At 41.9% G+C, this 21,450-nt stretch overlaps 1 protein-coding gene across 5 annotated transcripts in view; it reads left to right on the forward strand.

Moving 5' to 3' along the window:
* The window catches only part of SEPTIN2 (septin 2), a 33,302-nt gene extending 13,290 nt beyond the window's left edge, over positions 1-20,012 (forward strand). For all 5 annotated transcript variants that reach the window (XM_080670082.1, XM_080670083.1, XM_080670086.1 and 2 more), the window contains 9 exons: positions 2,089-2,175; positions 2,944-3,067; positions 5,829-6,081; positions 11,542-11,643; positions 11,997-12,142; positions 13,606-13,689; positions 14,752-14,809; positions 16,354-16,456; positions 18,000-20,012. In XM_080670082.1, the coding sequence (XP_080526208.1) occupies positions 2,089-2,175; positions 2,944-3,067; positions 5,829-6,081; positions 11,542-11,643; positions 11,997-12,142; positions 13,606-13,689; positions 14,752-14,809; positions 16,354-16,455 (956 nt within the window). In that variant the 3' untranslated portion in view covers position 16,456; positions 18,000-20,012. The remainder of the gene's footprint in view (positions 1-2,088; positions 2,176-2,943; positions 3,068-5,828; positions 6,082-11,541; positions 11,644-11,996; positions 12,143-13,605; positions 13,690-14,751; positions 14,810-16,353; positions 16,457-17,999) is intronic.
* Positions 20,013-21,450: the final 1,438 nt, after the last annotated feature.

Consider the following 21,450-nt stretch of genomic DNA (forward strand, 5'->3'; position numbering starts at 1 on the left):
TTTTTAGCCTGAGTTTAAAAAATAAAACCTCAGCCCTGGCAGGGTGGCTCACGGTTGGAGCGTCGTCCTATACTCCAGAAGGTTGCAGGTTCGATCCTTGGTCAGGGCATGTACAGGAGACAACTGATCAGTTTCTTTATCCCCCTCCCTTTCCTCTCTCTAAAATTAATAAAAACATCCTTAGTTGAGGATTAAAAAACCAAAACCCTCAGATTAAAATCTGAAGCCTCTGACAGTTTGCCTGATGGGATCTCAGTGGAATTGTAAAAGCATGTGCCACTTTTCTCTCATGTTGTGGCGCCACCTTGTGCCTGATGCTGCATATTCTAAAAGGTGCAAACAAGCCATTTTGTAAACTAAATACCACCATTCCAACCAGTCTTTGTTGTCGCTACTTGTACAGGTTAATTTAATTAAGATTGTGGACCCAGTATCTTTATGTAAAATTTTTGGATGGTGAAGCATTTACACTGGTCCAGATCTCTTGTGTGTGTTTCCCCCATTTAAAGGGAGAAACTACCCACTGCGGGAAAGAGATCAATGGCAGTGGAGCAGAGCAGGGCTGGGCACTCTCAGAATTTAGCTCAAGGACAACATCATGTTCTGAGTTAGCAGATTATTTGCATATGTTACCCTAAAGCTATCCTAAGTGAAATAATCACTTATACCCTTAAAGTTAAGATTTAGAATCAGCCACCAGGATTTTAGTACTGCTTTTTAAAAGAGGCTGCTTCTACTCCGACACTTGTGCTCAGATGTCTTCTGCATGATAGACCCTTTCAGCTGTCGCGAGTCATCTGGTGATAGAGAATAACTTTGTCATCTGCCCCCTGGATTGCAAAGCTCCATGAAGCAGGGATTTGTTTGCCCTTGTTTCTGTTGTGTCCCAGCACCCAGACCTGTGCTAGGGACTCAGAAAGGATATTGGTCAGACCCCTTTCGAGCATGGTGAAGATATAGGGGATTGCTGGAAAGTTTATTAAAAGGATAACTTGATGGGATAGTATGCGTTTAGTCATATTTTTTATGCTCCTATATTGGGACATGTTCAACTTGTAATTCTAGTTTTGTCCTTTTGATGTTCCTTTTCATCTGTGAAAATTAAAGTCTAATTGAAGTTTAGTCCTAATTTCTATCTTTGCACATTTCACCTTCACTCTTGTGTTCTTGATTTTCTCAACAACAATGATTTTTAAAACATATGTGCTCCTTCCACATGTCCTATGGGACTTAGTAGGAGGAGGTTTAAACCCTGATGCCTGAGAGACAGTCAGGCACCGAGTTCAGAAGTACTTCTCCGTACAAAATTAAGCTGTAGATGATAACCTAATCATAAAGTGATGGAATCTGTTCATGCTTCCTTCAAATATAAGATTTAATGTTTGGTATTTTGCATATCTTTGAAGTTAAATTTAAAACACTTAGAATACGTAATTGAAGAGGGATTCTTAACTCCTTAAATGCTAGAATGAATACATATCGCCCATCTTGGTCATATTACATTCAACAGTGTGTGTGTGGAAGTTACCTTGACATAGGCAATTGCCAGTTTGGGGACATGGAAGTGTTTAAAACAGGAAGCAGAGCTCCCTCCTTGTGGAGGGGTGGAGGGATTGCAGCAAGTCAGAGTACACAGGGGTCTCTCTTTCTGTCCCGTACCAACAGCTTAGGAGGAGAGTGCTGTAGGCATTGATGGGGAGATATGTTCAGTTTTCTGAAAATGTGACACATTAAACAATTGGCAAACTCATGTTTGAAAACCTACTTTGCATTCTATTAAAATATAAAGACCCCCTCTAGAGTTCATTCCACACATTTGTTCAGAGGTGAGATCACATTTCTAATCTTATAATGTATGAATTCTGGAGCCCCACACACTGGATTCAAATCTAGGCCCTGCTCTAGGTGGGTGTCTGATCTGTGAGCATCCATCTCCCCATCAGTAAATTGGGAGAGTTGTACCAAATTCATAGTTGTACGGAGTCCAGAAAATGATGTTTGTAGAGCATTTAGCCCAGTGCCAGGCCTAGCATAAACTCTCAGATGGTCATCCTGATAATATGATGATGTCCTCCTTTTTGTTTAAAGGTGAATCGGGACTAGGAAAATCGACTCTTATAAACAGCCTGTTCTTGACGGATCTTTACCCAGAAAGAATCATACCTGGAGCTGCAGGTACAAAAATTCATACACTCCTAAGTGTAATTTGCCATGAAAGTTGTTTAAGAGGGCATAATTAATATTTGATGCCTGAGCCTTGCATTTTTGCTTTTGTTTGGCTGTAAACACAAGGAAAATGTCATTTAGGTAGGAAAGAGTGTGCTGCACCTGTGTCCTTTGATTCAGGTTGTAGACTGACAGCATATCCATGGATCCATCCTCTCCAAGTTTGTTGTCTATAAAGTCTATAAAGTGTCCTAAATAGTTCTTGCCTATGTTCTCTGTATGATGGGAAGATCAAGTGACAGTGTTACCTCTCATGAAAAAAGCTGTGTAACTAGTAGACTACTGTGGGGGTAGGGGGTTCTGAGTGTTGCCAGTGCAGGACACTGGTGTCTGTGAACGCTGATTAAGCGAATGGATTAAGCACAGATAGATCCTAGGACCTGAGCTACCACAATGGAGACATACAGCCCTGTCATTGAATTCAATTTTAAAGGAATTCATAAATTGTTTTCTTTGTCCCAGGAAAAGAAATTAAAATTTTCAATATTGGCATTTTTACCTTCCCAGGCAGTCCTTTAACCTTAGCTTCAACACTTCCCTTGCTTACACTGGAATCATTTTTACACAATCCTCACATTACCTTCTGAAAACCTTCCTCAAAGAGAGGTTGTTGCTTTCAGGTCATTTGATAATAAGTAACTAATAGATAATTTCTTCTCTTTGCAAACTGGCTCAATGTTAAGGCACATTCTCTTACTAAGTTTGTTTCTTTTCTAGAGAAAATTGAAAGAACAGTCCAAATTGAGGCTTCGACTGTTGAGATTGAAGAGCGAGGGGTCAAGCTGCGCTTAACAGTGGTGGACACACCCGGCTATGGTGATGCCATCAACTGCAGGGATTGGTACGCACCCCACAAGGATGGGCAAACCGGAAGTGTTGAGGGCTGTGCATGTATTCACACCTGTTTTGCTATATTTATTTTATTTTTTTTAATAATTCTTTATTGTTGAAAGTATTACATGTGTTCCTTTTTTCCTCCATTGACCCCCTCTAAAACAGGAAGCAGGGAGGGGACTGGTTTCTCCCCCCTCCCCCGCCCCAAGCCTTCAGCACTCTATTGTCTGTCCATGGGTTATGCATATATGCATACAAGGTCTTTGCTTGATTACCTCCCACCCACCCACCCTCCCCCACCTTCCTCTGAGATTCCACTCTCTGTTCCATGCTTCCATGTCTCTGGATCCACTCCGTTCATCCGTTTATTTTGTTACTTAGACTCACATATGAGTGCGATCATGTGATACTTGTCTTTCTCTGACTTATTTCACTTAGCATGATACTCTCCAGGTCCTTCCATGCTTTTTCAAAGGATAAGAGAGTCTTCGTTTTTACTGCTGCATAGTATTCCATGGTATAAATGTACCACAGCTTTTTTATCCACTCATCTACTGATGAGCACTTGGGCTGTTTCCAGATCTTAGCTATTGTAAATTGTGCTGCTTTGAACATAGGGGTGCATACATTCTTTCTGATTGGTGTTTCGGGTTTCTTAGGATATACTCCTAGAAGTGGGATCACTGGGTCAAATGGCAGATCCATATTTAATTTTTTGAGGAAACTCCATACTGTTTTCCATGATTGCACCAGTCTGCATTCCCACCAGCTGTGTGCTAGGGTTCCCTTTTCTCCACACCCTTGCCAGCACTTGTCATTTGTTGATTTGTTGATGGTAGCCATTCTAACAGGTGTGAGATGGTACTTCACTATCATTTTGATTTGCATCTCTCGGATGATTAGTGACTTTGAGCATTTTTTCATATGTCTCTTGGCCATCTGTATGTCCTCTTTGGAGAAGTGTCTGTTTAGGTCCTTTGCCCATTTTTTAATTGGATCATTTGTCTTGTAAGTTGTGTAAGTTCCTTATATATTTTGGATATTAACCCTTTATTATGTGTATCATTGCCAAATATGTTCTTCCTTGCAGTGGGCTCTCTTTTCGTTTTGGTGATGGTTTCTTTTGCTATGATTTTTGTCTTTCAATTTGTTTATGTGATGTATCACGTTTATTGATTTGCGAATATTGTACCAGCCTTGCATCTCTGGAATAAATCCCACTTGGTTGTTGTGTATGATCTTTTTAATATATTGCAGTTTGCTAATATTTTGTTGAGGATTTTAGCATCTATGTTCACCAGGGATAGTGGCCTGTAATTCTCTTTCTTTATAGTATCTTTATCTGGTTTTGGAATTATGATAATGCTGGCCTCATAAAAAGAGTTTGGAAGTGTTCCTTCCTCTTGGATTTTCTGAAATAGTTTGAGGAGTATAGGTGTTAGTTCTTCTTTGAATGTTTGGTAAAACTCCCCTGTGAAGCCATCCGGACCTGGGCTTTTGTTTGCTGGGAATTTTTTGTTGTTATTGGCCTATATAGGTTTTCTGATTCCTCCTGATTCAGTTTTAGGAGATTGTGTTTTTCTAGGAGTTTGTCTATTTCATCCACTTTGTCCAGCTTATTTATAGTATTTTCTTATAATCCTTTGTATTTCTGTGGTGTCAGTGGTTACTTCTCCACTTTCGTTTGTTTTGCTATATTTAAATGTATAGTGCTGAGTGATTATTGGGTGTGGAGTAACTGGATATGATAAAATAATGCGACAATTTTTATTTTTTTGGTTAATCCTCACCTGAGGACATTTTTTCCATTGATTTTTAGGGAGGGAGGCAGGGAGGGAAATCAGTGTGTGAAAGAGATATATTCACTGGGGGCCTCCATCAAAGCTGCAACCAAGGTACATGCCCTTGACTTGGATTGAACCCTTGACCCTTTGGTGCGTGCCTGACACTCTAACCACTGAGAAACACTGGCCAGGGAATTAATAGGACAATTTAAGGCACGTTAAGTAGGACATTTTAAAAAAGGAATTTCACAAAGAATGAGTGTTTTTTCCTCTTAAGAACATTCTAGTGAGATCTGAGATTATAGAGTCAACCCTCTGTCCTGATTGGAGCTGTAACCAGTGGACACGATATTGGGGTCCAGTGTTCCTCTGGAACTCTCACAGTCACTCAAGACCCAGTGCCTGGAAATGGCTGCTCACTGACATTTGCACCAGTTGGGAAATGCACAAGTAGAAAATGAGAGCAGCCTTCCCAGGATCCTGCTGAGAATCCCATTTCATGTAGGGGGCTCCCTGGTCCTTCCCAGGAGCATAAAGCATTTTCTAGGTAGAAAAGGGAGGACTGGGAGGCCTCTCCCCTTCATTGGGAACTGCTCCTCCTGCAGGTGAGCCTTGGCATTGTGTCTGCACTGCTTACTGTCTCCACATCTCCACATCTCCACTGCCTGCTCTTGCCGTGTTCTGCTGCTGCCACCACACCCCTTAAAAGCATTGGCAGCCCAGGCTCTTCACTCAGTCATTACAGGCTCTTGTGACCTCTCCCATTCTGACTTTTTGACCCCCGGCCCTTAGCGCTTGGCACAGTTTCCAGATATATCCATCTTGCCAAATGGAGGAGTCAGTTTTCGTTTCCATCTTACAGATGAGTTACAGTTATATTTGGTAGGTAGGGCACAGGGAACAGGAAAACTTGCTTTGTTTCTGAAATTAGGGCCTGCCTGTCTGCCTTTTGTACCCTTGATCCTCATTGTATGTGTGTCTCAGCTTCAAGACCATCATCTCCTACATCGACGAGCAGTTCGAACGGTACCTACATGACGAGAGTGGCCTCAACCGAAGGCACATCGTGGACAACAGGGTACACTGCTGCTTCTATTTCATCTCACCCTTTGGACACGGACTTAAGCCCTTAGATGTCGCGTTTATGAAGGCGATACACAACAAGGTCAATATTGTGCCTGTCATTGCGAAAGCTGATACCCTCACTCTAAAGGAACGGGAGCGTTTGAAGAAAAGGGTGAGTGACTGTTTTAACCAGCACCTAATACTTCTAATTTTTTAGTATTTTTCCTTCACAAAGGTATCGAATTACTACTGTTCCTTATAATTCACCTTAGGTTAACTTCCCCTCAGTGCCAAGAAGATGGCTAATGTGCAGCCACGTTTCATGGACAGTAATAATGTGAATTGGGGTTGGAGGCTCTCCCTGATGCTCTCTGTTCCATCTAAACACTCTAACCCTCACATTTTTCTGGGGACGTGTACTAATGATGATAGTCTGGTGTCAGAAGGCTGAGAGGCCTGCATTTACTAGGTGTACCAGTTAATAATGCAGATTTTTTTCAATGGATGGAGTTACACATATGTTGATATATATGCGATTTGATATGTATGCTATTTTGTTATATTGACAACAAGCTTCAGAACTTCATATGTCAAATTTTCTGAAGGTGTTAACATCATAGATATTTTTACGCTTAAAAATGTCAAATTTCGCCCTAACCCGTTTGGCTCAGTGGATAGAGCGTTGGACTGCGGACTCAAGGGTTCCAGGTTCGATTCCAGTCAAGGGCATGTACCTTGGTTGCGGGCACATCCCCAGTAGGGGGTGTGCAGGAGGCAGCTGATTGATATTTCTCTCTCATCGATGTTTCTAACTCTCTATCCCTCTCCCTTCCTCTCTGTAAAAAATCAATAAAATATATATTTTTTAAAAATGTCGAATTTCGTGCCAAAAAAAGAGCATTTGCGGAAAGTTTTAATCCATTACTTTATTTTGAAGAAAAGTGCTGCTGAAAGTTATCGTATACTTCGAGAAGCTTATGGTGAACATGCTCCATCTCAAGATACTTCTGAATGCTGGTTTAAATGCTTTAAAAGTGATGATTTCGATGTGAAAGACAAAAAACGTCCAGGTCAACTGAAAAAGTTTGAAGACCAACAATTACAAGCATTATTGGATGAAGATGTGTGTCAAACTCAAAAACAACTTGCAGAAAGATTAAACATTGCTCAGCAAACAATTTCCGATCGTTTACAAGCAATGGGAAAGATTTTAAAGGAAGGAAAATGGGTGCCACATCAACTGAACAAAAGACAAATGGAAAACCGAAAAATCATCAGTAAAATGTTGCTTCAGCGGCACGAAAAAAGTCTTTTTTGCATCGAATTGTGACTGTCGATGAAAAGTGGATTTATTTTGAGAATCCCACATGCACAAAATCATGGGTTGATCCAGGTCAACCATCAACATCAACTGCAAGGCCAAATCGCTTTGGAAAGAAGACAATGCTCTGTTTTTGGTGGGATCAGGAAGGTGTGGTGTATTATGAGCTTCTAAAACCAGGTGAAACCTTTAATACTGATCACTACCGACAACAAATAATCAATTTGAACCATGCTTTGATTGTAAAACAACCAAAATGGGCCAGAAGACATGGCAAAGTAATTTTGCTTCATGATAATGCACCATCACACACTTCAAAACCAGCTAAAGACACGTTAAAAGATCTTGCCTGGGAAGTATGAACCCACCCGCCATATTCACCAGACCTTGCTCCTTCAGATTACCACTTGTTCCGATCGATGGCACACCCACTTTCTGAGCAGCACTTCAAAACATATGAAGAAGTGGAAAATTGGGTCTCTGAATGGTTTGCCTCAAAACAAGAAAATTTCTATTGGGAAGGTATCCGCAAATTACCTGAAAGATGTGGGAAATGTGTAGCTAGCGGTGGACATTACTTTGAATAAAGCACTTTTGATGTTTCTCTTGAAATTATCGTGTTTTCTTTGATTACAAAATCCGAATTATTAACTGGTACACCTAGTAGCTGTGGAGGTTGCATAGCGGTCCTCCAGCTCCTGAGCTGGCTGTGGTGTCTGTTCTCCCATAAAGCTTCAGTTACCTATTTTAAATTACATACTTGTTTGTATGATTATGGAGAAGTCCAAGCTCATATGCTATATTCTACAAATAAGAGTTCCTTTAATTATCCTCAAAAATAACCACTGTTAACAGGTATCTATCCTTCTAGAACATGGTCTCTTTATGTTTTTGTTTTTACAGAATAGGATTATGTCATACCTATGATTCTGCCACTGTTCTTCAGTGTGTTTCTGGGTCTTCCCACCCACCCCCCAGTCCCTGACATTGGGATCTTTGCTTGCTTGTGTATTCCAAAAGTTTGGAATAGGACTTGGCACGTGTTAGACACTCAGATATGTTTATGTGTTGAACAGTGGTCCACATCTGTCATCTCACAGTTGTAAAGTCAGACAAATTCTTGAAAAGGAAATTAATGCATATTTAAATACTTGAAAGATGGCTAAATTGCCCTCAAAATAAGCTTGTTCCCAAAGCAGCATTCAAGCACGCTCCTCTCTCCCTGACACTCCTGATGTGTCACCAGCTTTTGTCATGTGTTTCCTCCGGGTTGCTGGTGCTCAATGCCCTTGGCATTCTCTTAGGTTTTAGAGACTTGCCTCTCTTTTCATTGAGTTACAGATCCTCTTGTTTTTAGATTATTATGTCAGAGTCTGAGTTTTGTATGTTCACATTTTTCTGGCTATCTTTTCCATAGCAGAGTTTCTAAATTGTATGTACTCATATTTCTCAACTGTATCCTTTACTGTTTCAGGTGGCTGCCAATATTTTAGGAAATATTCAGACCCTTGGAGGAACCCCTGAAAACTTAGGCATTTTTATATGTTATAGTCAGTATTTTAGCAATTTCCATTTAAGGGAACTTCATCTTCTGTAGGGTGTTAACATTCCATTTCAGAGAGGTAAGGGAAAGAGGTACCTAGGGTAGCATGCTTAATGCCCATCTCATCTTATACTCAAAACACTTAGGGCTTGATTTCAAACTCTGAAATGAATTGAAATACTTGGTGCACTAATCTCTTTTATCTTGGTCCTTTTTAACCCCTTCTCTTTGTCTGGTTTCTTTACTCCTCCCTGATCTAAAGGAACCTCTCAAACCTCTCCCACCCTCCTTTGTTTTATGCCCTGGTGTTCGTCTATCCCAGTGGTTCTCAACCTTTCTAATGCCGTGATCCTTTAATACAGTTCCTCATGTTGTGGTGACCCCCAACCATAAAAGTATTTTCGTTGCTACTTCATAACTGTAATTTTGCTATTGTTGATGAATCGTAATGTAAATATCTCTGTTTTCCGATGGTCTTAGGCTCTACAGCAGCGGTTCTCAACCTGTGGGTCGCTAGCAGGGTCGCCTAAGACCATCGGAAAACACAGATATTTACATTACGATTCATCAACAGTAGCAAAATTACAGTTATGAAGTAGCAACGAAAATACTTTTATGGTTGGGGGTCACCACAACATGAGGAACTGTATTAAAGGGTCGCGGCATTAGAAAGGTTGAGAACCACTGATCTACCCTCTCCTTAATCCCTTTAACTTGGGCCTCACCTGTCCAGTTGCAAACAGTGTGTTCAATGGAAGGTCTACATTAAGAAGAACAAATCCCACCTGTCTGGGTGCCTATGGGAGGCAACCAATAGATTTGTCTCTCTCACATTGCTGTTTTTCTCTCTCTCCCCCTCCCTCCCTCCCACTCTCTCTAAAAATCAATGGAAAAAATATCCTCGGGTGAGGATTAACAAAAAAAAGGAAGAACAAATCTGGGAGCAGGGTTTGAGATGGGTGTTCCCTGCTGGCTTGGCTTATGTTCTCTTTTCCCTTGTGCTGTCGAACATAAGAAACATCCAAACTGTAGAGAATTTTTATGAGTTTATTTTCCTTTAGCCAAACTGATGACATGGCAGGGAGCAAATTCTCAAGTGCTCCAGAAAATAACAGTTTTGCAGCTTCTCTTGTGTATTTGGAATTAAGGAGGGAACACAAGATTACATGAGGGTGGGCAAGAGCAAGGCAGTGATCAGATTACAGGACATACTTTAGAAGGACAGGTCTGAAGGGGGGCATTTCAAAGGTGTGTTCACCTAGGAACAATGGACAGAGCTAGCTTAAATTGAAGATAAACCTTTTACTAAGGAAGTTGTATGCCTGGCGTGTGACTATCCACCATTACTTGCCCAGTTAGGAATTTATGACTAGATCACCCTGTGAACTTACTTTCCATAGAACCCCTTTTTCCGTCTACAATGCCCAAGTCTTGGTGTGAGAGTAAGCAGAGCTCCAGCCTTCCTCGTACCTGATGGAGTGCCCAGCATATCAGGGGTGGGCAAACTTTTTGACTCGAGGGCCACAATGGGTTCTTAAACCGGACCGGAGGGCCGGAACAAAAGCATGGATGGAGTGTTTGTGTGAACTAATATAAATTCAAAGTAAAGGAGCGGAGGGGAGAGCAAGAGAACCCTCCGCTCTTTCGGCTCCGCGGGCCGGATCCGGCCCGCGGGCCGTAGTTTGCCCACGGCTGGGACTGATGAATGACTGCTTACCCCAACTCCAGCCTTGTTTTCCCTCCCCTCTTAGTGGTCTGCTCCCTGGTTGACAGTGTAGAGCAGTGGTTCTCAACCTTTCTAATGCCGCGACCCTTTAATACAGTTCCTCATGTTGTGGTGACCCCCAACCATTAAAGTATTTTCGTTGCTACTTCGTAACTGTAATTTTGCTACTGCTAATGAATCGTAATGTAAATATCTCTGTTTTCCGATGGTCTTAGGCTCTACAGCAGCGGTTCTCAACCTGTGGGTCGCTAGCAGGGTCGCCTAAGACCATCGGAAAACACAGATATTTACATTACGATTCATCAACAGTAGCAAAATTACAGTTACGAAGTAGCAACGAAAATAATTTTATGGTTGGGGGTCACCACAACATGAGGAACTGTATTAAAGGGTCGCGGCATTAGAAAGGTTGAGAACCACTGGTGTAGAGTTTGAGGTTTCACTGGAGGCCACTTTTTGCCTGTTGAGTAAAAGTCTGGATCCCAGATCTCAGACCCTGGCCTGGCATTCTAGGGATTCGCCCCTTGGTCACCCCAGTGGTTCTTCTGACTTACCCAATTCCATGTCCTGTGTTCCACCATCCTAGATTTCTTGTGATTACCAAAACGGACTTCCTGTGTTCTCCCCTCGTGATTTTGACAGATTTTCCCCAGATGCCTCTCCCCCTCTTTATGAGACTCCTGTGTGTTCTTCAGGAACCCTTTAGGGGACATCTGTGGCTCTTCTCTACTGGCAGCATCTGTCTGTATCTCTCCTGAGGCACTTGTTGTTCTGGCCACTCTGGGATGTGGGGGGAGGTTGTACATGGACATTGGTGGTATATTGTGTTACTATGGACAGAGGTCCCTCCAAATACTTAAATACCGTTTTAGCAGTTCATGAAATCTTTGAAAATAATTGTCGTAATCCATTTGATTTTTTTATTGAAGTTTGGGTAATTCTGATGTATTAGAATTATACAATTAACTCAATACGATGAGTTAGGCTTGACTAAAATTTGTGCAGTTTGTTAAAATTACTTTTGATTTTGTCATTCTTTCAGATTCTGGATGAAATTGAAGAACATAACATCAAAATCTATCACTTACCTGATGCAGAATCAGATGAAGATGAAGATTTTAAAGAGCAGACCAGACTTCTCAAGGTAAGAATTCCAGGTGCACAGCGTGACTAACTCCTGTTTCCTGCTGTCCACATTCAAAATGGGAGGAGTTGGCGGAGAACCAGATTCTGGAGCTTGACTTAGAGAAGTTGTCTGGGTATTGTGACCTAACTGTCGCTGTAAGGCTTAGGAATCTTAATTGCAGGTTTAATTTGTTCCTGCAGTTCGTCCTGTGTGGAAGATGCCTGTCACTTCCAAGTAAAGTGTGCACCATAAGCTTTCCAAGTAATCCTGTGGTAGTAGCCAAGTGCCCCCTCTGTGTTGATGCTCCCGTGTTTGCGGTGAATGTGGCAGTCCCTGTGTGGAGCCTGTCAACCCTGTGTGTCTCTTTCTAGGCCAGTATCCCATTCTCTGTGGTTGGATCCAATCAGCTGATAGAAGCCAAAGGCAAGAAGGTCCGAGGCCGCCTCTATCCGTGGGGTGTCGTGGAGGTGGAGAACCCAGAACACAATGACTTTCTGAAGCTGAGGACAATGCTCATGTAAGACAGTCATGCGCTACAGTTGGCAGAGCCCAGCACAGAGAGTATGGGATGTACATGGGACTTCCATTGTGCCTGCAGTGGGCCTGCCACAGCATGGTACAGAAGGCCCCCACCTGCAGGCTCTCTGGAATGATCTGAACTAGCCCTTCCACCTGTGACCTGTAGCTCAGTACTCCTTTCTCATTGATTGCTAGGGTTTCTTTTGAGGCTAAAAGTAGACTAATGTGTGGGGTGGCCATACCCAGCAAGGGTCACCTCCTGCTCCAGGGAAGACATGTTTGGATCTGCCTTAGGGGCCAGCTGGGGTATGCTGCCACTGGTGGTCAGTCTCAGGGTCACCCCCATTCTAGTCCTCTATTGAGTTCTAGCAACTAGGACAGCCCTGACTACAAAAACAGACTGTTTCCTCTAAAAATAGATTCCACATTTAGCAACATACATGTAATGCTGTTGCTCTTGAGTGAAGAGGCTGAAAGAAAGAGTATTGCCAAAATCTAATACCTCTTTAATCAGAAGAGTTCAAACAATGGCTGATCTAGAAAACTTTAACTAATGAAAACTGCTCTACATGCCACATATGTCTCACTTGGGTTAGCAGTTTTAGTGAATTAAAATCACTGAAAAAAAAAACACCATTAAATTTACCATTCAAGCTCTATTAAGCGTACTTCAGTCATTTAAAGTGCACCCGGCCCCTTCAGGGATGGGTTTTCAGCTGTTGTGATCCTGTCAGAGGTGGAGGGTGTGGAGGGCTGAAGAGGGAACTTTGGTGTCAGTTGTGTGTTTTTCAGAAAGAGGGAAAATGGGCCACCCCTTTGCCATTACTCGGTCCATTCCCTGGATCCTGAGTAACAGGAATATAATCTCTCTACTCTTTGAGTTCTTACATATTGGAAAAAACTCAGCCAGAAACCCAGGAATGTTCTATACAGTCATTAGAAGGTTCAAAGTGCTGTTTCTATTTTATCCAGAATGTTAATACTTCATTTTGTGTTCTCCATAGCTTAAGCTAATTAACTCTCTCTCTGATACACATTTTAAGCTTATGAAGTCATGAATATTTGAATTGCATGTTTTCTATAAGTACTTTCAGAAAGTGTGTTCTGTTTCAGACACAGTTTACCTAAAAAAATCTCCTAATGTCTGTGCATCTGACCCTGTCCAGGGATGATAGTCTCATGCAGAATTTGGCTGGACCTGTGGCAGAGGCCCCATGGAGTGATTCTTAACCTGGCCCTGCGGGTGGGTGTGTTGTTCATTTACTGTGGTAGCAAGAAAGGATACACCTCTGTAGAGATTTCCATAGCCTTATCCCCAAGTTCCATCAACTTTGTGTACAATTTGCCAGGTAATAAGTGGAGTTTTAGTTCGGGGGTTCTTTTGTGTCCATGATTCGTTGTTTTCTTCATGCAAATGGCACATGCATGGAGCCTAGCTTGGTGCATTCTTTTCTCTTTCAGCACTCACATGCAGGACCTCCAGGAGGTGACCCAGGACCTTCACTATGAGAACTTCCGTTCCGAGAGGCTCAAAAGAGGTGGCAGGTGAGACTGTCCCTCTCTGTCCATATTTGTCACCCCAAGTCACACTATCCTGTATGTGTCCAGTTCTTCTTCCTTGACCTCAAAGCAACAAGGTTTGGTTTTCTACTCAAGAGCTATTATAAGCAACTTGTTGCTAATTTAATCAAATTGTGCCCTTTTTAGCCTGTTCAAGGCAGCTTTAATCATCTGCACAGACAGTACAGCTTTAAATGGAAAGGCCATATACATGTGATGGGTGCTTTCTCAAAAGTGTCAGTCTGCCTGTAAATGAGGACAGACTCACATTAAGAAAGTGCAGCACCCCAAGGATTAAGGTGGGAGCAGCAGGTCTACTCCTCAGTAGCGTACATGGCCGCCCTCACTCAGCTGTTTACTATCCTCATGGGTTTTTTAATGAGACCTGATTCATGTCTGATAAAACCACATCTATGCATAGAGCTTAATAAATATGTACAGCATTCATTAAAATAATTTTCTGTATTGTAGTTCACTAAAATATTCACATTTTTAAAATTTGATGGGTATGTGCATATATACAAAGTGTACATTAAAGTCTACTTTATTGTTTTATTAATGTGAGGATTAGACATTAAGAAAGGTAGAAGCAACAAGGAGGTCCCATTGAGGAGCAGACAACCAGGCAATGGCCCAGGCCAGCCTCGGCATGTTAGAAGCTGTGTCTTCATGAGCTGGGGCCTCTGTAATGGCCCTCTCTGCTTAGACCTCAGAGCCTGTTCCTTATTTTTAGTGTGATGGACATAGTCTGTGTTCATAAAGAATAACTCAAAAAAGTATTCTTCAGAAAGTAGCTGCTGTATTTTGAGTAGATAACGATGGAAGTGTCATCATCCCAGCTTAGAGTATCTCTTGTATTTTCCATTTCATGTTGTTCTTTTTTCATCCTCATTTATTCAGGTCATTAATTAGAAAAATGATAAATGTATGTAATTTTAAGTAGATACATGTCTGAGAAATGTAAAGTGAAATGTTACTTTGGTTATCTGTCATCAGAAATAACCAACTTATATTTGTTGCTGTGTTATAATTTTTTTCAACTCTTAGAAAGGTGGAAAATGAGGACATGAATAAAGATCAGATCTTGCTGGAAAAAGAAGCTGAGGTAAGTAGAAAAGTATTACTTTTAAATCTAAAGCTGTTTATATCAAGAATCCTATTTATAATTAGCTTCTTATAGCTTCCCTGATTTTTAAGAAGGAATATATTTCATGTAGCTAATATACTTCATATACACATCTATATATAATAATATGCCTATTGTTTTACATGTATTATCTCATTTAATCTCCAACCGTAATTTAGTGAAAAGGCTTGGAACCAGTGAGAATTTAGTAACATGACTGATTTTGTAATATGTTCATAAATCAGCTTTCCTATACATAGGCAATAACTGATTAGAAAATATAATGAGAAACTGCTATTCACAATCATTAACAAATTTATGAAGAAATATGTAGGACTTACATGGGGAAAGAAACTAGAAAACTACTGACAATTTTCAAAATTTTAATAAAGACCCAACTTTTTAGGATGCTTAATACAAAGATCACAGTTTTCTCTAAATTTAATGCATTCCCAAGCAGATTTGTGTGTGCTTGTCTGGTTTTTACTTTGAGGGAAGAGGTTGATAAGATAATTGTAATGTTTCTTTTGAAGACTACGCAGGGGAAACACAGGACGCTGTTGGAAATAGACTAATGAGAAGAGGTTGGCTTTGGTGGTTACAGAGAAGTCAGAGAACAGTGGTCACCCTGAGAAGTTGGTCCAGTTGTGGGAGGCTGATTCAGTACCTGTCAGGAACTAGGTCAGAAGGATGGAAATGTGCTCTGACAAAGCTGGCTTTGAGATCTGTTGAATTGTGGGATCAAGACATACTTAGTGAGTAATCCCAGAACAGGGCAGCCTTTTGGAAACAAAAATAAGACTCACTTCTTTGGCCATATAAATTCAATATAGAGAAAATATTTAAATGTTAAAAACATAACCAAGCCCTGGCCGGTGTGGCTCAATTGGTTGGGTGGCATCCTGCTCACGGGAAGGTTGCCTGTTCAATTCTCCATCAGGGCACATGCCCAGGTTGTGGCTCCATTCCCCAGTAGGGAGTGTGCATGAGGCAGCCAATCGATGCTTCACTCTCACATTGTTTCTTTCTCTCCCTCTTCCTTCCTCTCTAAAAAATCAATTAAAATATTATTTAAAAAACAGAACTAAAAAGTTACCTGAAGAAAATTTAGGTAAATAATTTATAATCCTTCCAAACCTTGAGGTATTTTAAACATGTAGAAACCACAGTGGTAGAATGGATAGGGATAGCGGAGGATGCCCATTCTCCAGGAGAGTGACAGGGCTGTCCCATGGCCTGGGCTCACATTCTCCACTGGGTAGCCCCAGTCTCTTTCCCACCTTTTAGGTTTAAAAAATCTCTCATTGTCTTTATTTTGTTTATTCATTTCTTTTTTATTCTTGAATTGCATATTCTTACCATTTACTCAGTTTTCTATTGAGTTGTTGCTCATTCTACTGGTTTGTTAATTCTTTTGTGTTGGGTAAGCATAGAAGTTAATATTAGGCCTCCCAGAACACTCATAAAGAATAAGGGCTAGCAGACCCTACACACAGTGATGTGTCCCTATCTTGTGCCCACAGCTCCGCCGCATGCAGGAGATGATCGCCAGGATGCAGGCGCAGATGCAGCTGCAGATGCAGGGCGGAGATGGTGACGGCGCAGTTCACGGGCACCACGTGTGAGGTAATGAGCTCAGGAGCAGCTTTGTTACTGACTCAGCCTGAACATAAGAGCAGGTGCCGCTGCCTCCTTAGGTTTTACTAAGAGTTGACATTTGGAAGCTCTGTATTCAAAGGGAAAGAGTTGCTCCTAAAAAAAGAAGCTTCTCTTCCATTCCTGTCTCGGAAAGATTTTTCATATTTTCCAAGCTTATAAATATGATTAACAATACAAGAAAAACTATATTAAAGTAACTTTTATTAGTTAGGGTTAGTAGTTAATTAAAGCTGGAAATATCTCTTCAAAGAGAATTTTAAGTGTTAAATAGCTTATGCAGACCAAAAGCAAAGCTGGTAAAGCAGGTGAATTATTCCTGGTGGGCAGGGTTACCCTGATAGAGGTTGCTGACCTCCCTGTTCCTCACCACAGCTCTGCTCCAACCCATGGTAATAGTGAGTGATTCAGTAGGTATCTGGCCTCCCCGCTTAAAGGGACTCTACAGACTGGGGACCCAGACCTGTGTCCTCGGGATAGGTGGGCATTTCAGAGCTGTTTAGTGGCTGTTGCATCACCTCAAGAGAAAGGAGGAAGCAGTCACATAGAGTTAGGTAGAGGCAATCCCTGTCCTCAGAAGAAATTTGACTGGCACTGGACAGAGTCTGAGCTGGCTCAGGTCTGAGGAGAAGCTTGACGGCAGGGAGAGCATCTGCACTGCACATTAGGGACCTCACTGTAGAAGCATGAGGGTGTTGATGAAAACAGGTAGGGATGTAACGACAGGAATGACTTGGGCTTAGCTGACACATGGCAGAATTGAAGAAATAAAAGGCAAGGAGTCCTCCATGACAGACAGACTGGTGATAAAGGAAGGACCTAGAGCATAACCAGGGCATTGGTCACCAAACAAAGCTCCTGCCCTCATGTGTTTTATTGGGAAGAGTTTTAGTTATGAAGTATATTCACCAAAAAGCACAAGTACAATTGTCTAATATAAGTAGTTACTGTCCTGGGACCGACCATGTAACCCCACCTGGGTCAGAGTTGGTCGAAACCTTAGCACAGTTCCAGGGTATATGCTGAGTTCACACTTTGCCAATAAGGACATTGCCGCTGTGTGAGCATTTAAAATTATTTGCATTCAGTCATATAACTAGTGACTTCAGAAGCTGATTCTGCATGTGCAAGTTGGCACCCACTGGCTACTTGAGGGTAAAGTGGAAAGAGCAAGGACTCCGGGAGGCTCTATTGAGGTGGGAGGGGACACCAGATGTTTGCTGGGATCCTCTGACCTTACTGCTGCTCTTTTTAAAACTTTAATTATGGAATTAGGGAAATTCTACTTTAGGTACATAAAATTGATTTATATTTTTGTATACTTTTCAGTTTTGCAATCCTGATTTCCTGGAGCCTCATAAATGATATTTTGATTTTGCTAACTCTGTCATTAGCAAAAATGAGCCCAATCACTTTCTGCACACTGTTAACAGAAAAAGCATGCTGTTAATGGTCAAAGCAGCAGGCAGGCATTGCATCCCTCCCATTTAAACGTGTTGTTTTCTTTTTTCAGAAAACATTTTGCAAGATAAAGAAAGCATTCCAAATGAGAAATACAGCTCTGTGTTTCAAGAAATTGTTGGAGAAGTGAGCATCTACACTTTACAGTGCCTGTGGCCCAAGAATTTAATTTTTTAAAAAATTTTTGATGTGTTCTTTTGTATGAAATACTTTTAACATTTATATTCATTACTAGAGGGTAGACTTTATATTTTGTGAGTGAACTTCGCTTTTTCATTTTCTTCCACCTTAACTAACCACTAATGTTAGAATTCATTTCCAGGGATCAGTCGGCATGTACGTTAAAATGATTTGACTGGCCTAACCAACTAGTCATGGAGGAGCACTCCTGATTCGTTATTTACCCCAAATGTTCTGAGTGGTAGAGATATGGATCTAATGACATAGAAGGTACCCTGCCATTTACTTACCTGGAGCACCGTGTGGGAATTCTTCCCTGCCTTCCTTTCTTTTGATCACAACACCCAAGACCAGTTTTGCTGCTACAATACAATACCGTTAATTCATCTGCACATTCATCTATTTACCAAATGAAAAATAATTATCAAATGAGATATATGCTTATACTTACGTAGCTTGCTTTTAGGGATAAATTTTAGAAATTTCTGCATTCTTATACTAGGTCATTTTTTAAACCACTGGGCAGGGAGAACTTGTTACAGCCACTTTTTGTAGTGTTTTCCACTAATACTGGCTATATTCTGCTATGGAAAAAGTCAGAGTATCCATGAGCTCCAGTTCATATTGCAGCTAAGACTCTTATCAACACAATGAGAGTCAATAAACTATTTTTACTCCACTAAGTTAAAAAAATAACTTTTTAAGGAAAATTAGCAGTTGATCTGTTCAGAAATTGACCTTTTGTATTTTTATGCTGCATTTTAATATATTTCTGTAACTAAAGGTGTAGATGATCTGCCTCAGGAGTGAAAATTGGGGTCCTTTGCTGGGTAGGTGGGTGCCAAACCCAGATTCGGCTTTTCTTTTATTCTTTTTTGAATGGTTTTCTGAAGAGAGACAAATCGCAGTAGTCTTTTTTTTTTTTTTTAATGTGTCGACTGTGTTGCCTATTTTTACATCATTTCCTTTGTTATGTGTAATACAAATTTCTCCATGTATCATGTAAGAATGAAAAACACTTCAAAACTACACAATGGACTGTTTGCAGGTGCTGCCAGTCAAAGCCATTCCTGGTGGGTTCTTTGTGCTCTGTGGCCTTGGCCCTTCCGTTCCCTCCTGTCATGTCTTCATCCTTCACTGTAGCACTCACATTCTGCATTCCTAGGATGCTGATGCTCCAAGGCCTGCTTTTATTAAACATTTCTACTGAAGTTGAAAAAGAAAGTGACAGATGAAAGGAAACCTGGAGGGAGCAGGTGCTGGTTCACTATTTTCATTTTGCTGTAACAGGAGGGGTTAAAATAGAGAAAATGCTTAATCTGCGAATGAGGAGGGGTTTTTGGTTTTGGTCAAAAAATAACAAGAGGTCAAAATATGTTAGTTACAAAAGTGTACTGCAGAAAATAATGTGTTCTTGCTAACTTGGCCCCTCACTGTTAACAGTTGTGAAGGGTCAAAAGCTTTAGGTTTAGGCATATTTTGCAAAGTTTTCAACAAGAAAAGTGTTCCATGACTTGAGAGTACCATCAAGGTCAATTACTTGGGTTATCTTGGCACTTATTAACTGCTAATAAAAGCTGTTTAAAGGGAGGCAGGGGGACATTTGCAAGTGATCTGTGTAAGCCTTGTGTGTGTTTGAGTAAAACTATTTGGGGCTGACTGCACCTAGTAATGGTTATGCAGGATGGGTGGACCTACACCTTTATAATTTTAAATCTTTTTTTTTTCCATTGCTCAAACTGAAATAGTTTTGCTACTAGATAACTGTTATTTTACTAAGCCATACTCCTTACCTATAGAATTGTATTTTGAAAAAATTTTATACAGCCATTTTATATCCATTGAAACTAACCTTTCATCAATAAAGCACTATTGTTTAGAGGTTAAAGTAGTATTCCTCATTTATTGGTTCTTTCCCGGGGAAAGGTGTAAGGTCTTCTGGGAAAGGTTCAAAGCCCTTCAAATGTGTGTCTAAAGTCAGGTAAATTACTTGCATCAATAGCATCAGCATTCAACAATTTTGTATTGGCAATCCAGTTCCAAAGGAAAGCCATAAAGACTGGAAAAGGAATTATTTACAGACTAGAGGCCCAGTGCACGAAATTCTTGCACGGCGGGGGGTTGTCCCTCAGCCCAGCCTACACCCTCTCCAATCTGGGACCCCTCGAGGGATGTCCAACTGCCCGTTTAGGCCCGATCCCAGTAGGGCCTAAAAGGGCAGTTGGACATCCCTCTCACAATCCAGGACTGCTGGCTCCCAACTGCTCACCTGCCTGCCTTCCTGATTGCCCCTAACAGCTTCTGCCTGCCAGCCTGATCACCCCTTAACACTCCCCTGCCAGCCTGATTGATGCCTAACTGCTTCCCTGCCAGCCTGTTTGCCCCTAACTGCCCTCCCCTGCAGGCCTAGTCACCCCTATATGCCCTCCCCTGCAGGCCTGGTCCCCCCCAACTGCTCTTCCCCTGCAGGCCTGGGCCCCCCCCCCAACTGCCCTTCCCTGCAGGCCTGCCCTGCAGGCCTGGTCACCCTCAACTTCCCTCCTCTGCCGGTCTAGTCACCCCTAACTGCCCTCCCCTGCTGGCCTGATCCCCCACAACTGTCCTCCCTTGCAGGCCTGGTCCCTCCCAACTGCCCTCCCCTGCTGGCCATCTTGTGGTGGTCATCTTGTGTCCACATGGGGGCAGCCATCTTGTGTGTTGGAGTGATGGTCAATTTGCATATCACTCTTTTATTAGATAGGCTACAGGCCTGGTGCACCGGTGGGGGTGGGGGCCAGATGGTTTGCCCTGAAGGGTGTCCTTGGATCAGGGTGGGGGTTCCCTTGGGGCATGGGGCAGCCTGGTCGAGGGGCCTGTGGTGGTTTGCAGGCTGGCCACGCCCCTCCGCAACCCAAGCGGAAGCCCTGGTATCTGGGATTTATTTATCTTCCATAATTGAAAATTTGTAGCCTTGAGCGGAGCCAAGCTTCCTGCTTGCTCTGTGGCTGCAGCCATTTTTGTTGGGATTTATTTATCTTCTATAATTGAAACTTTGTAGCTGAGGCCAGGGCAGGCCAGAGCTGCAGGAGCTTGGCTTCCTCCATCGCCAGGGGCAACCCAGCCTCCTGCTCTCTCCAGCTCCCTGGCTGCCGCCATTTTTGTTGGGATTTATTTATCTTCTATAATTGAAACGTTGTAGCCTTGAGTGGAAGCCTGGGCCCACCAGGGTGTGCTGTGTGGAAAGCTTGGCTTCCTCCATTGTCAGGGAAACACAAGCCTCCTGCTCGCTCCATGGCCACAGCCATCTTGGTTGGGTTAATTTGCATACTCGCTCCTGATTGGCT

Source organism: Plecotus auritus (assembly GCF_963455305.1).
Source record: "Plecotus auritus genome assembly, chromosome: 5".
Lineage (NCBI taxonomy): Eukaryota > Metazoa > Chordata > Mammalia > Chiroptera > Vespertilionidae > Plecotus > Plecotus auritus.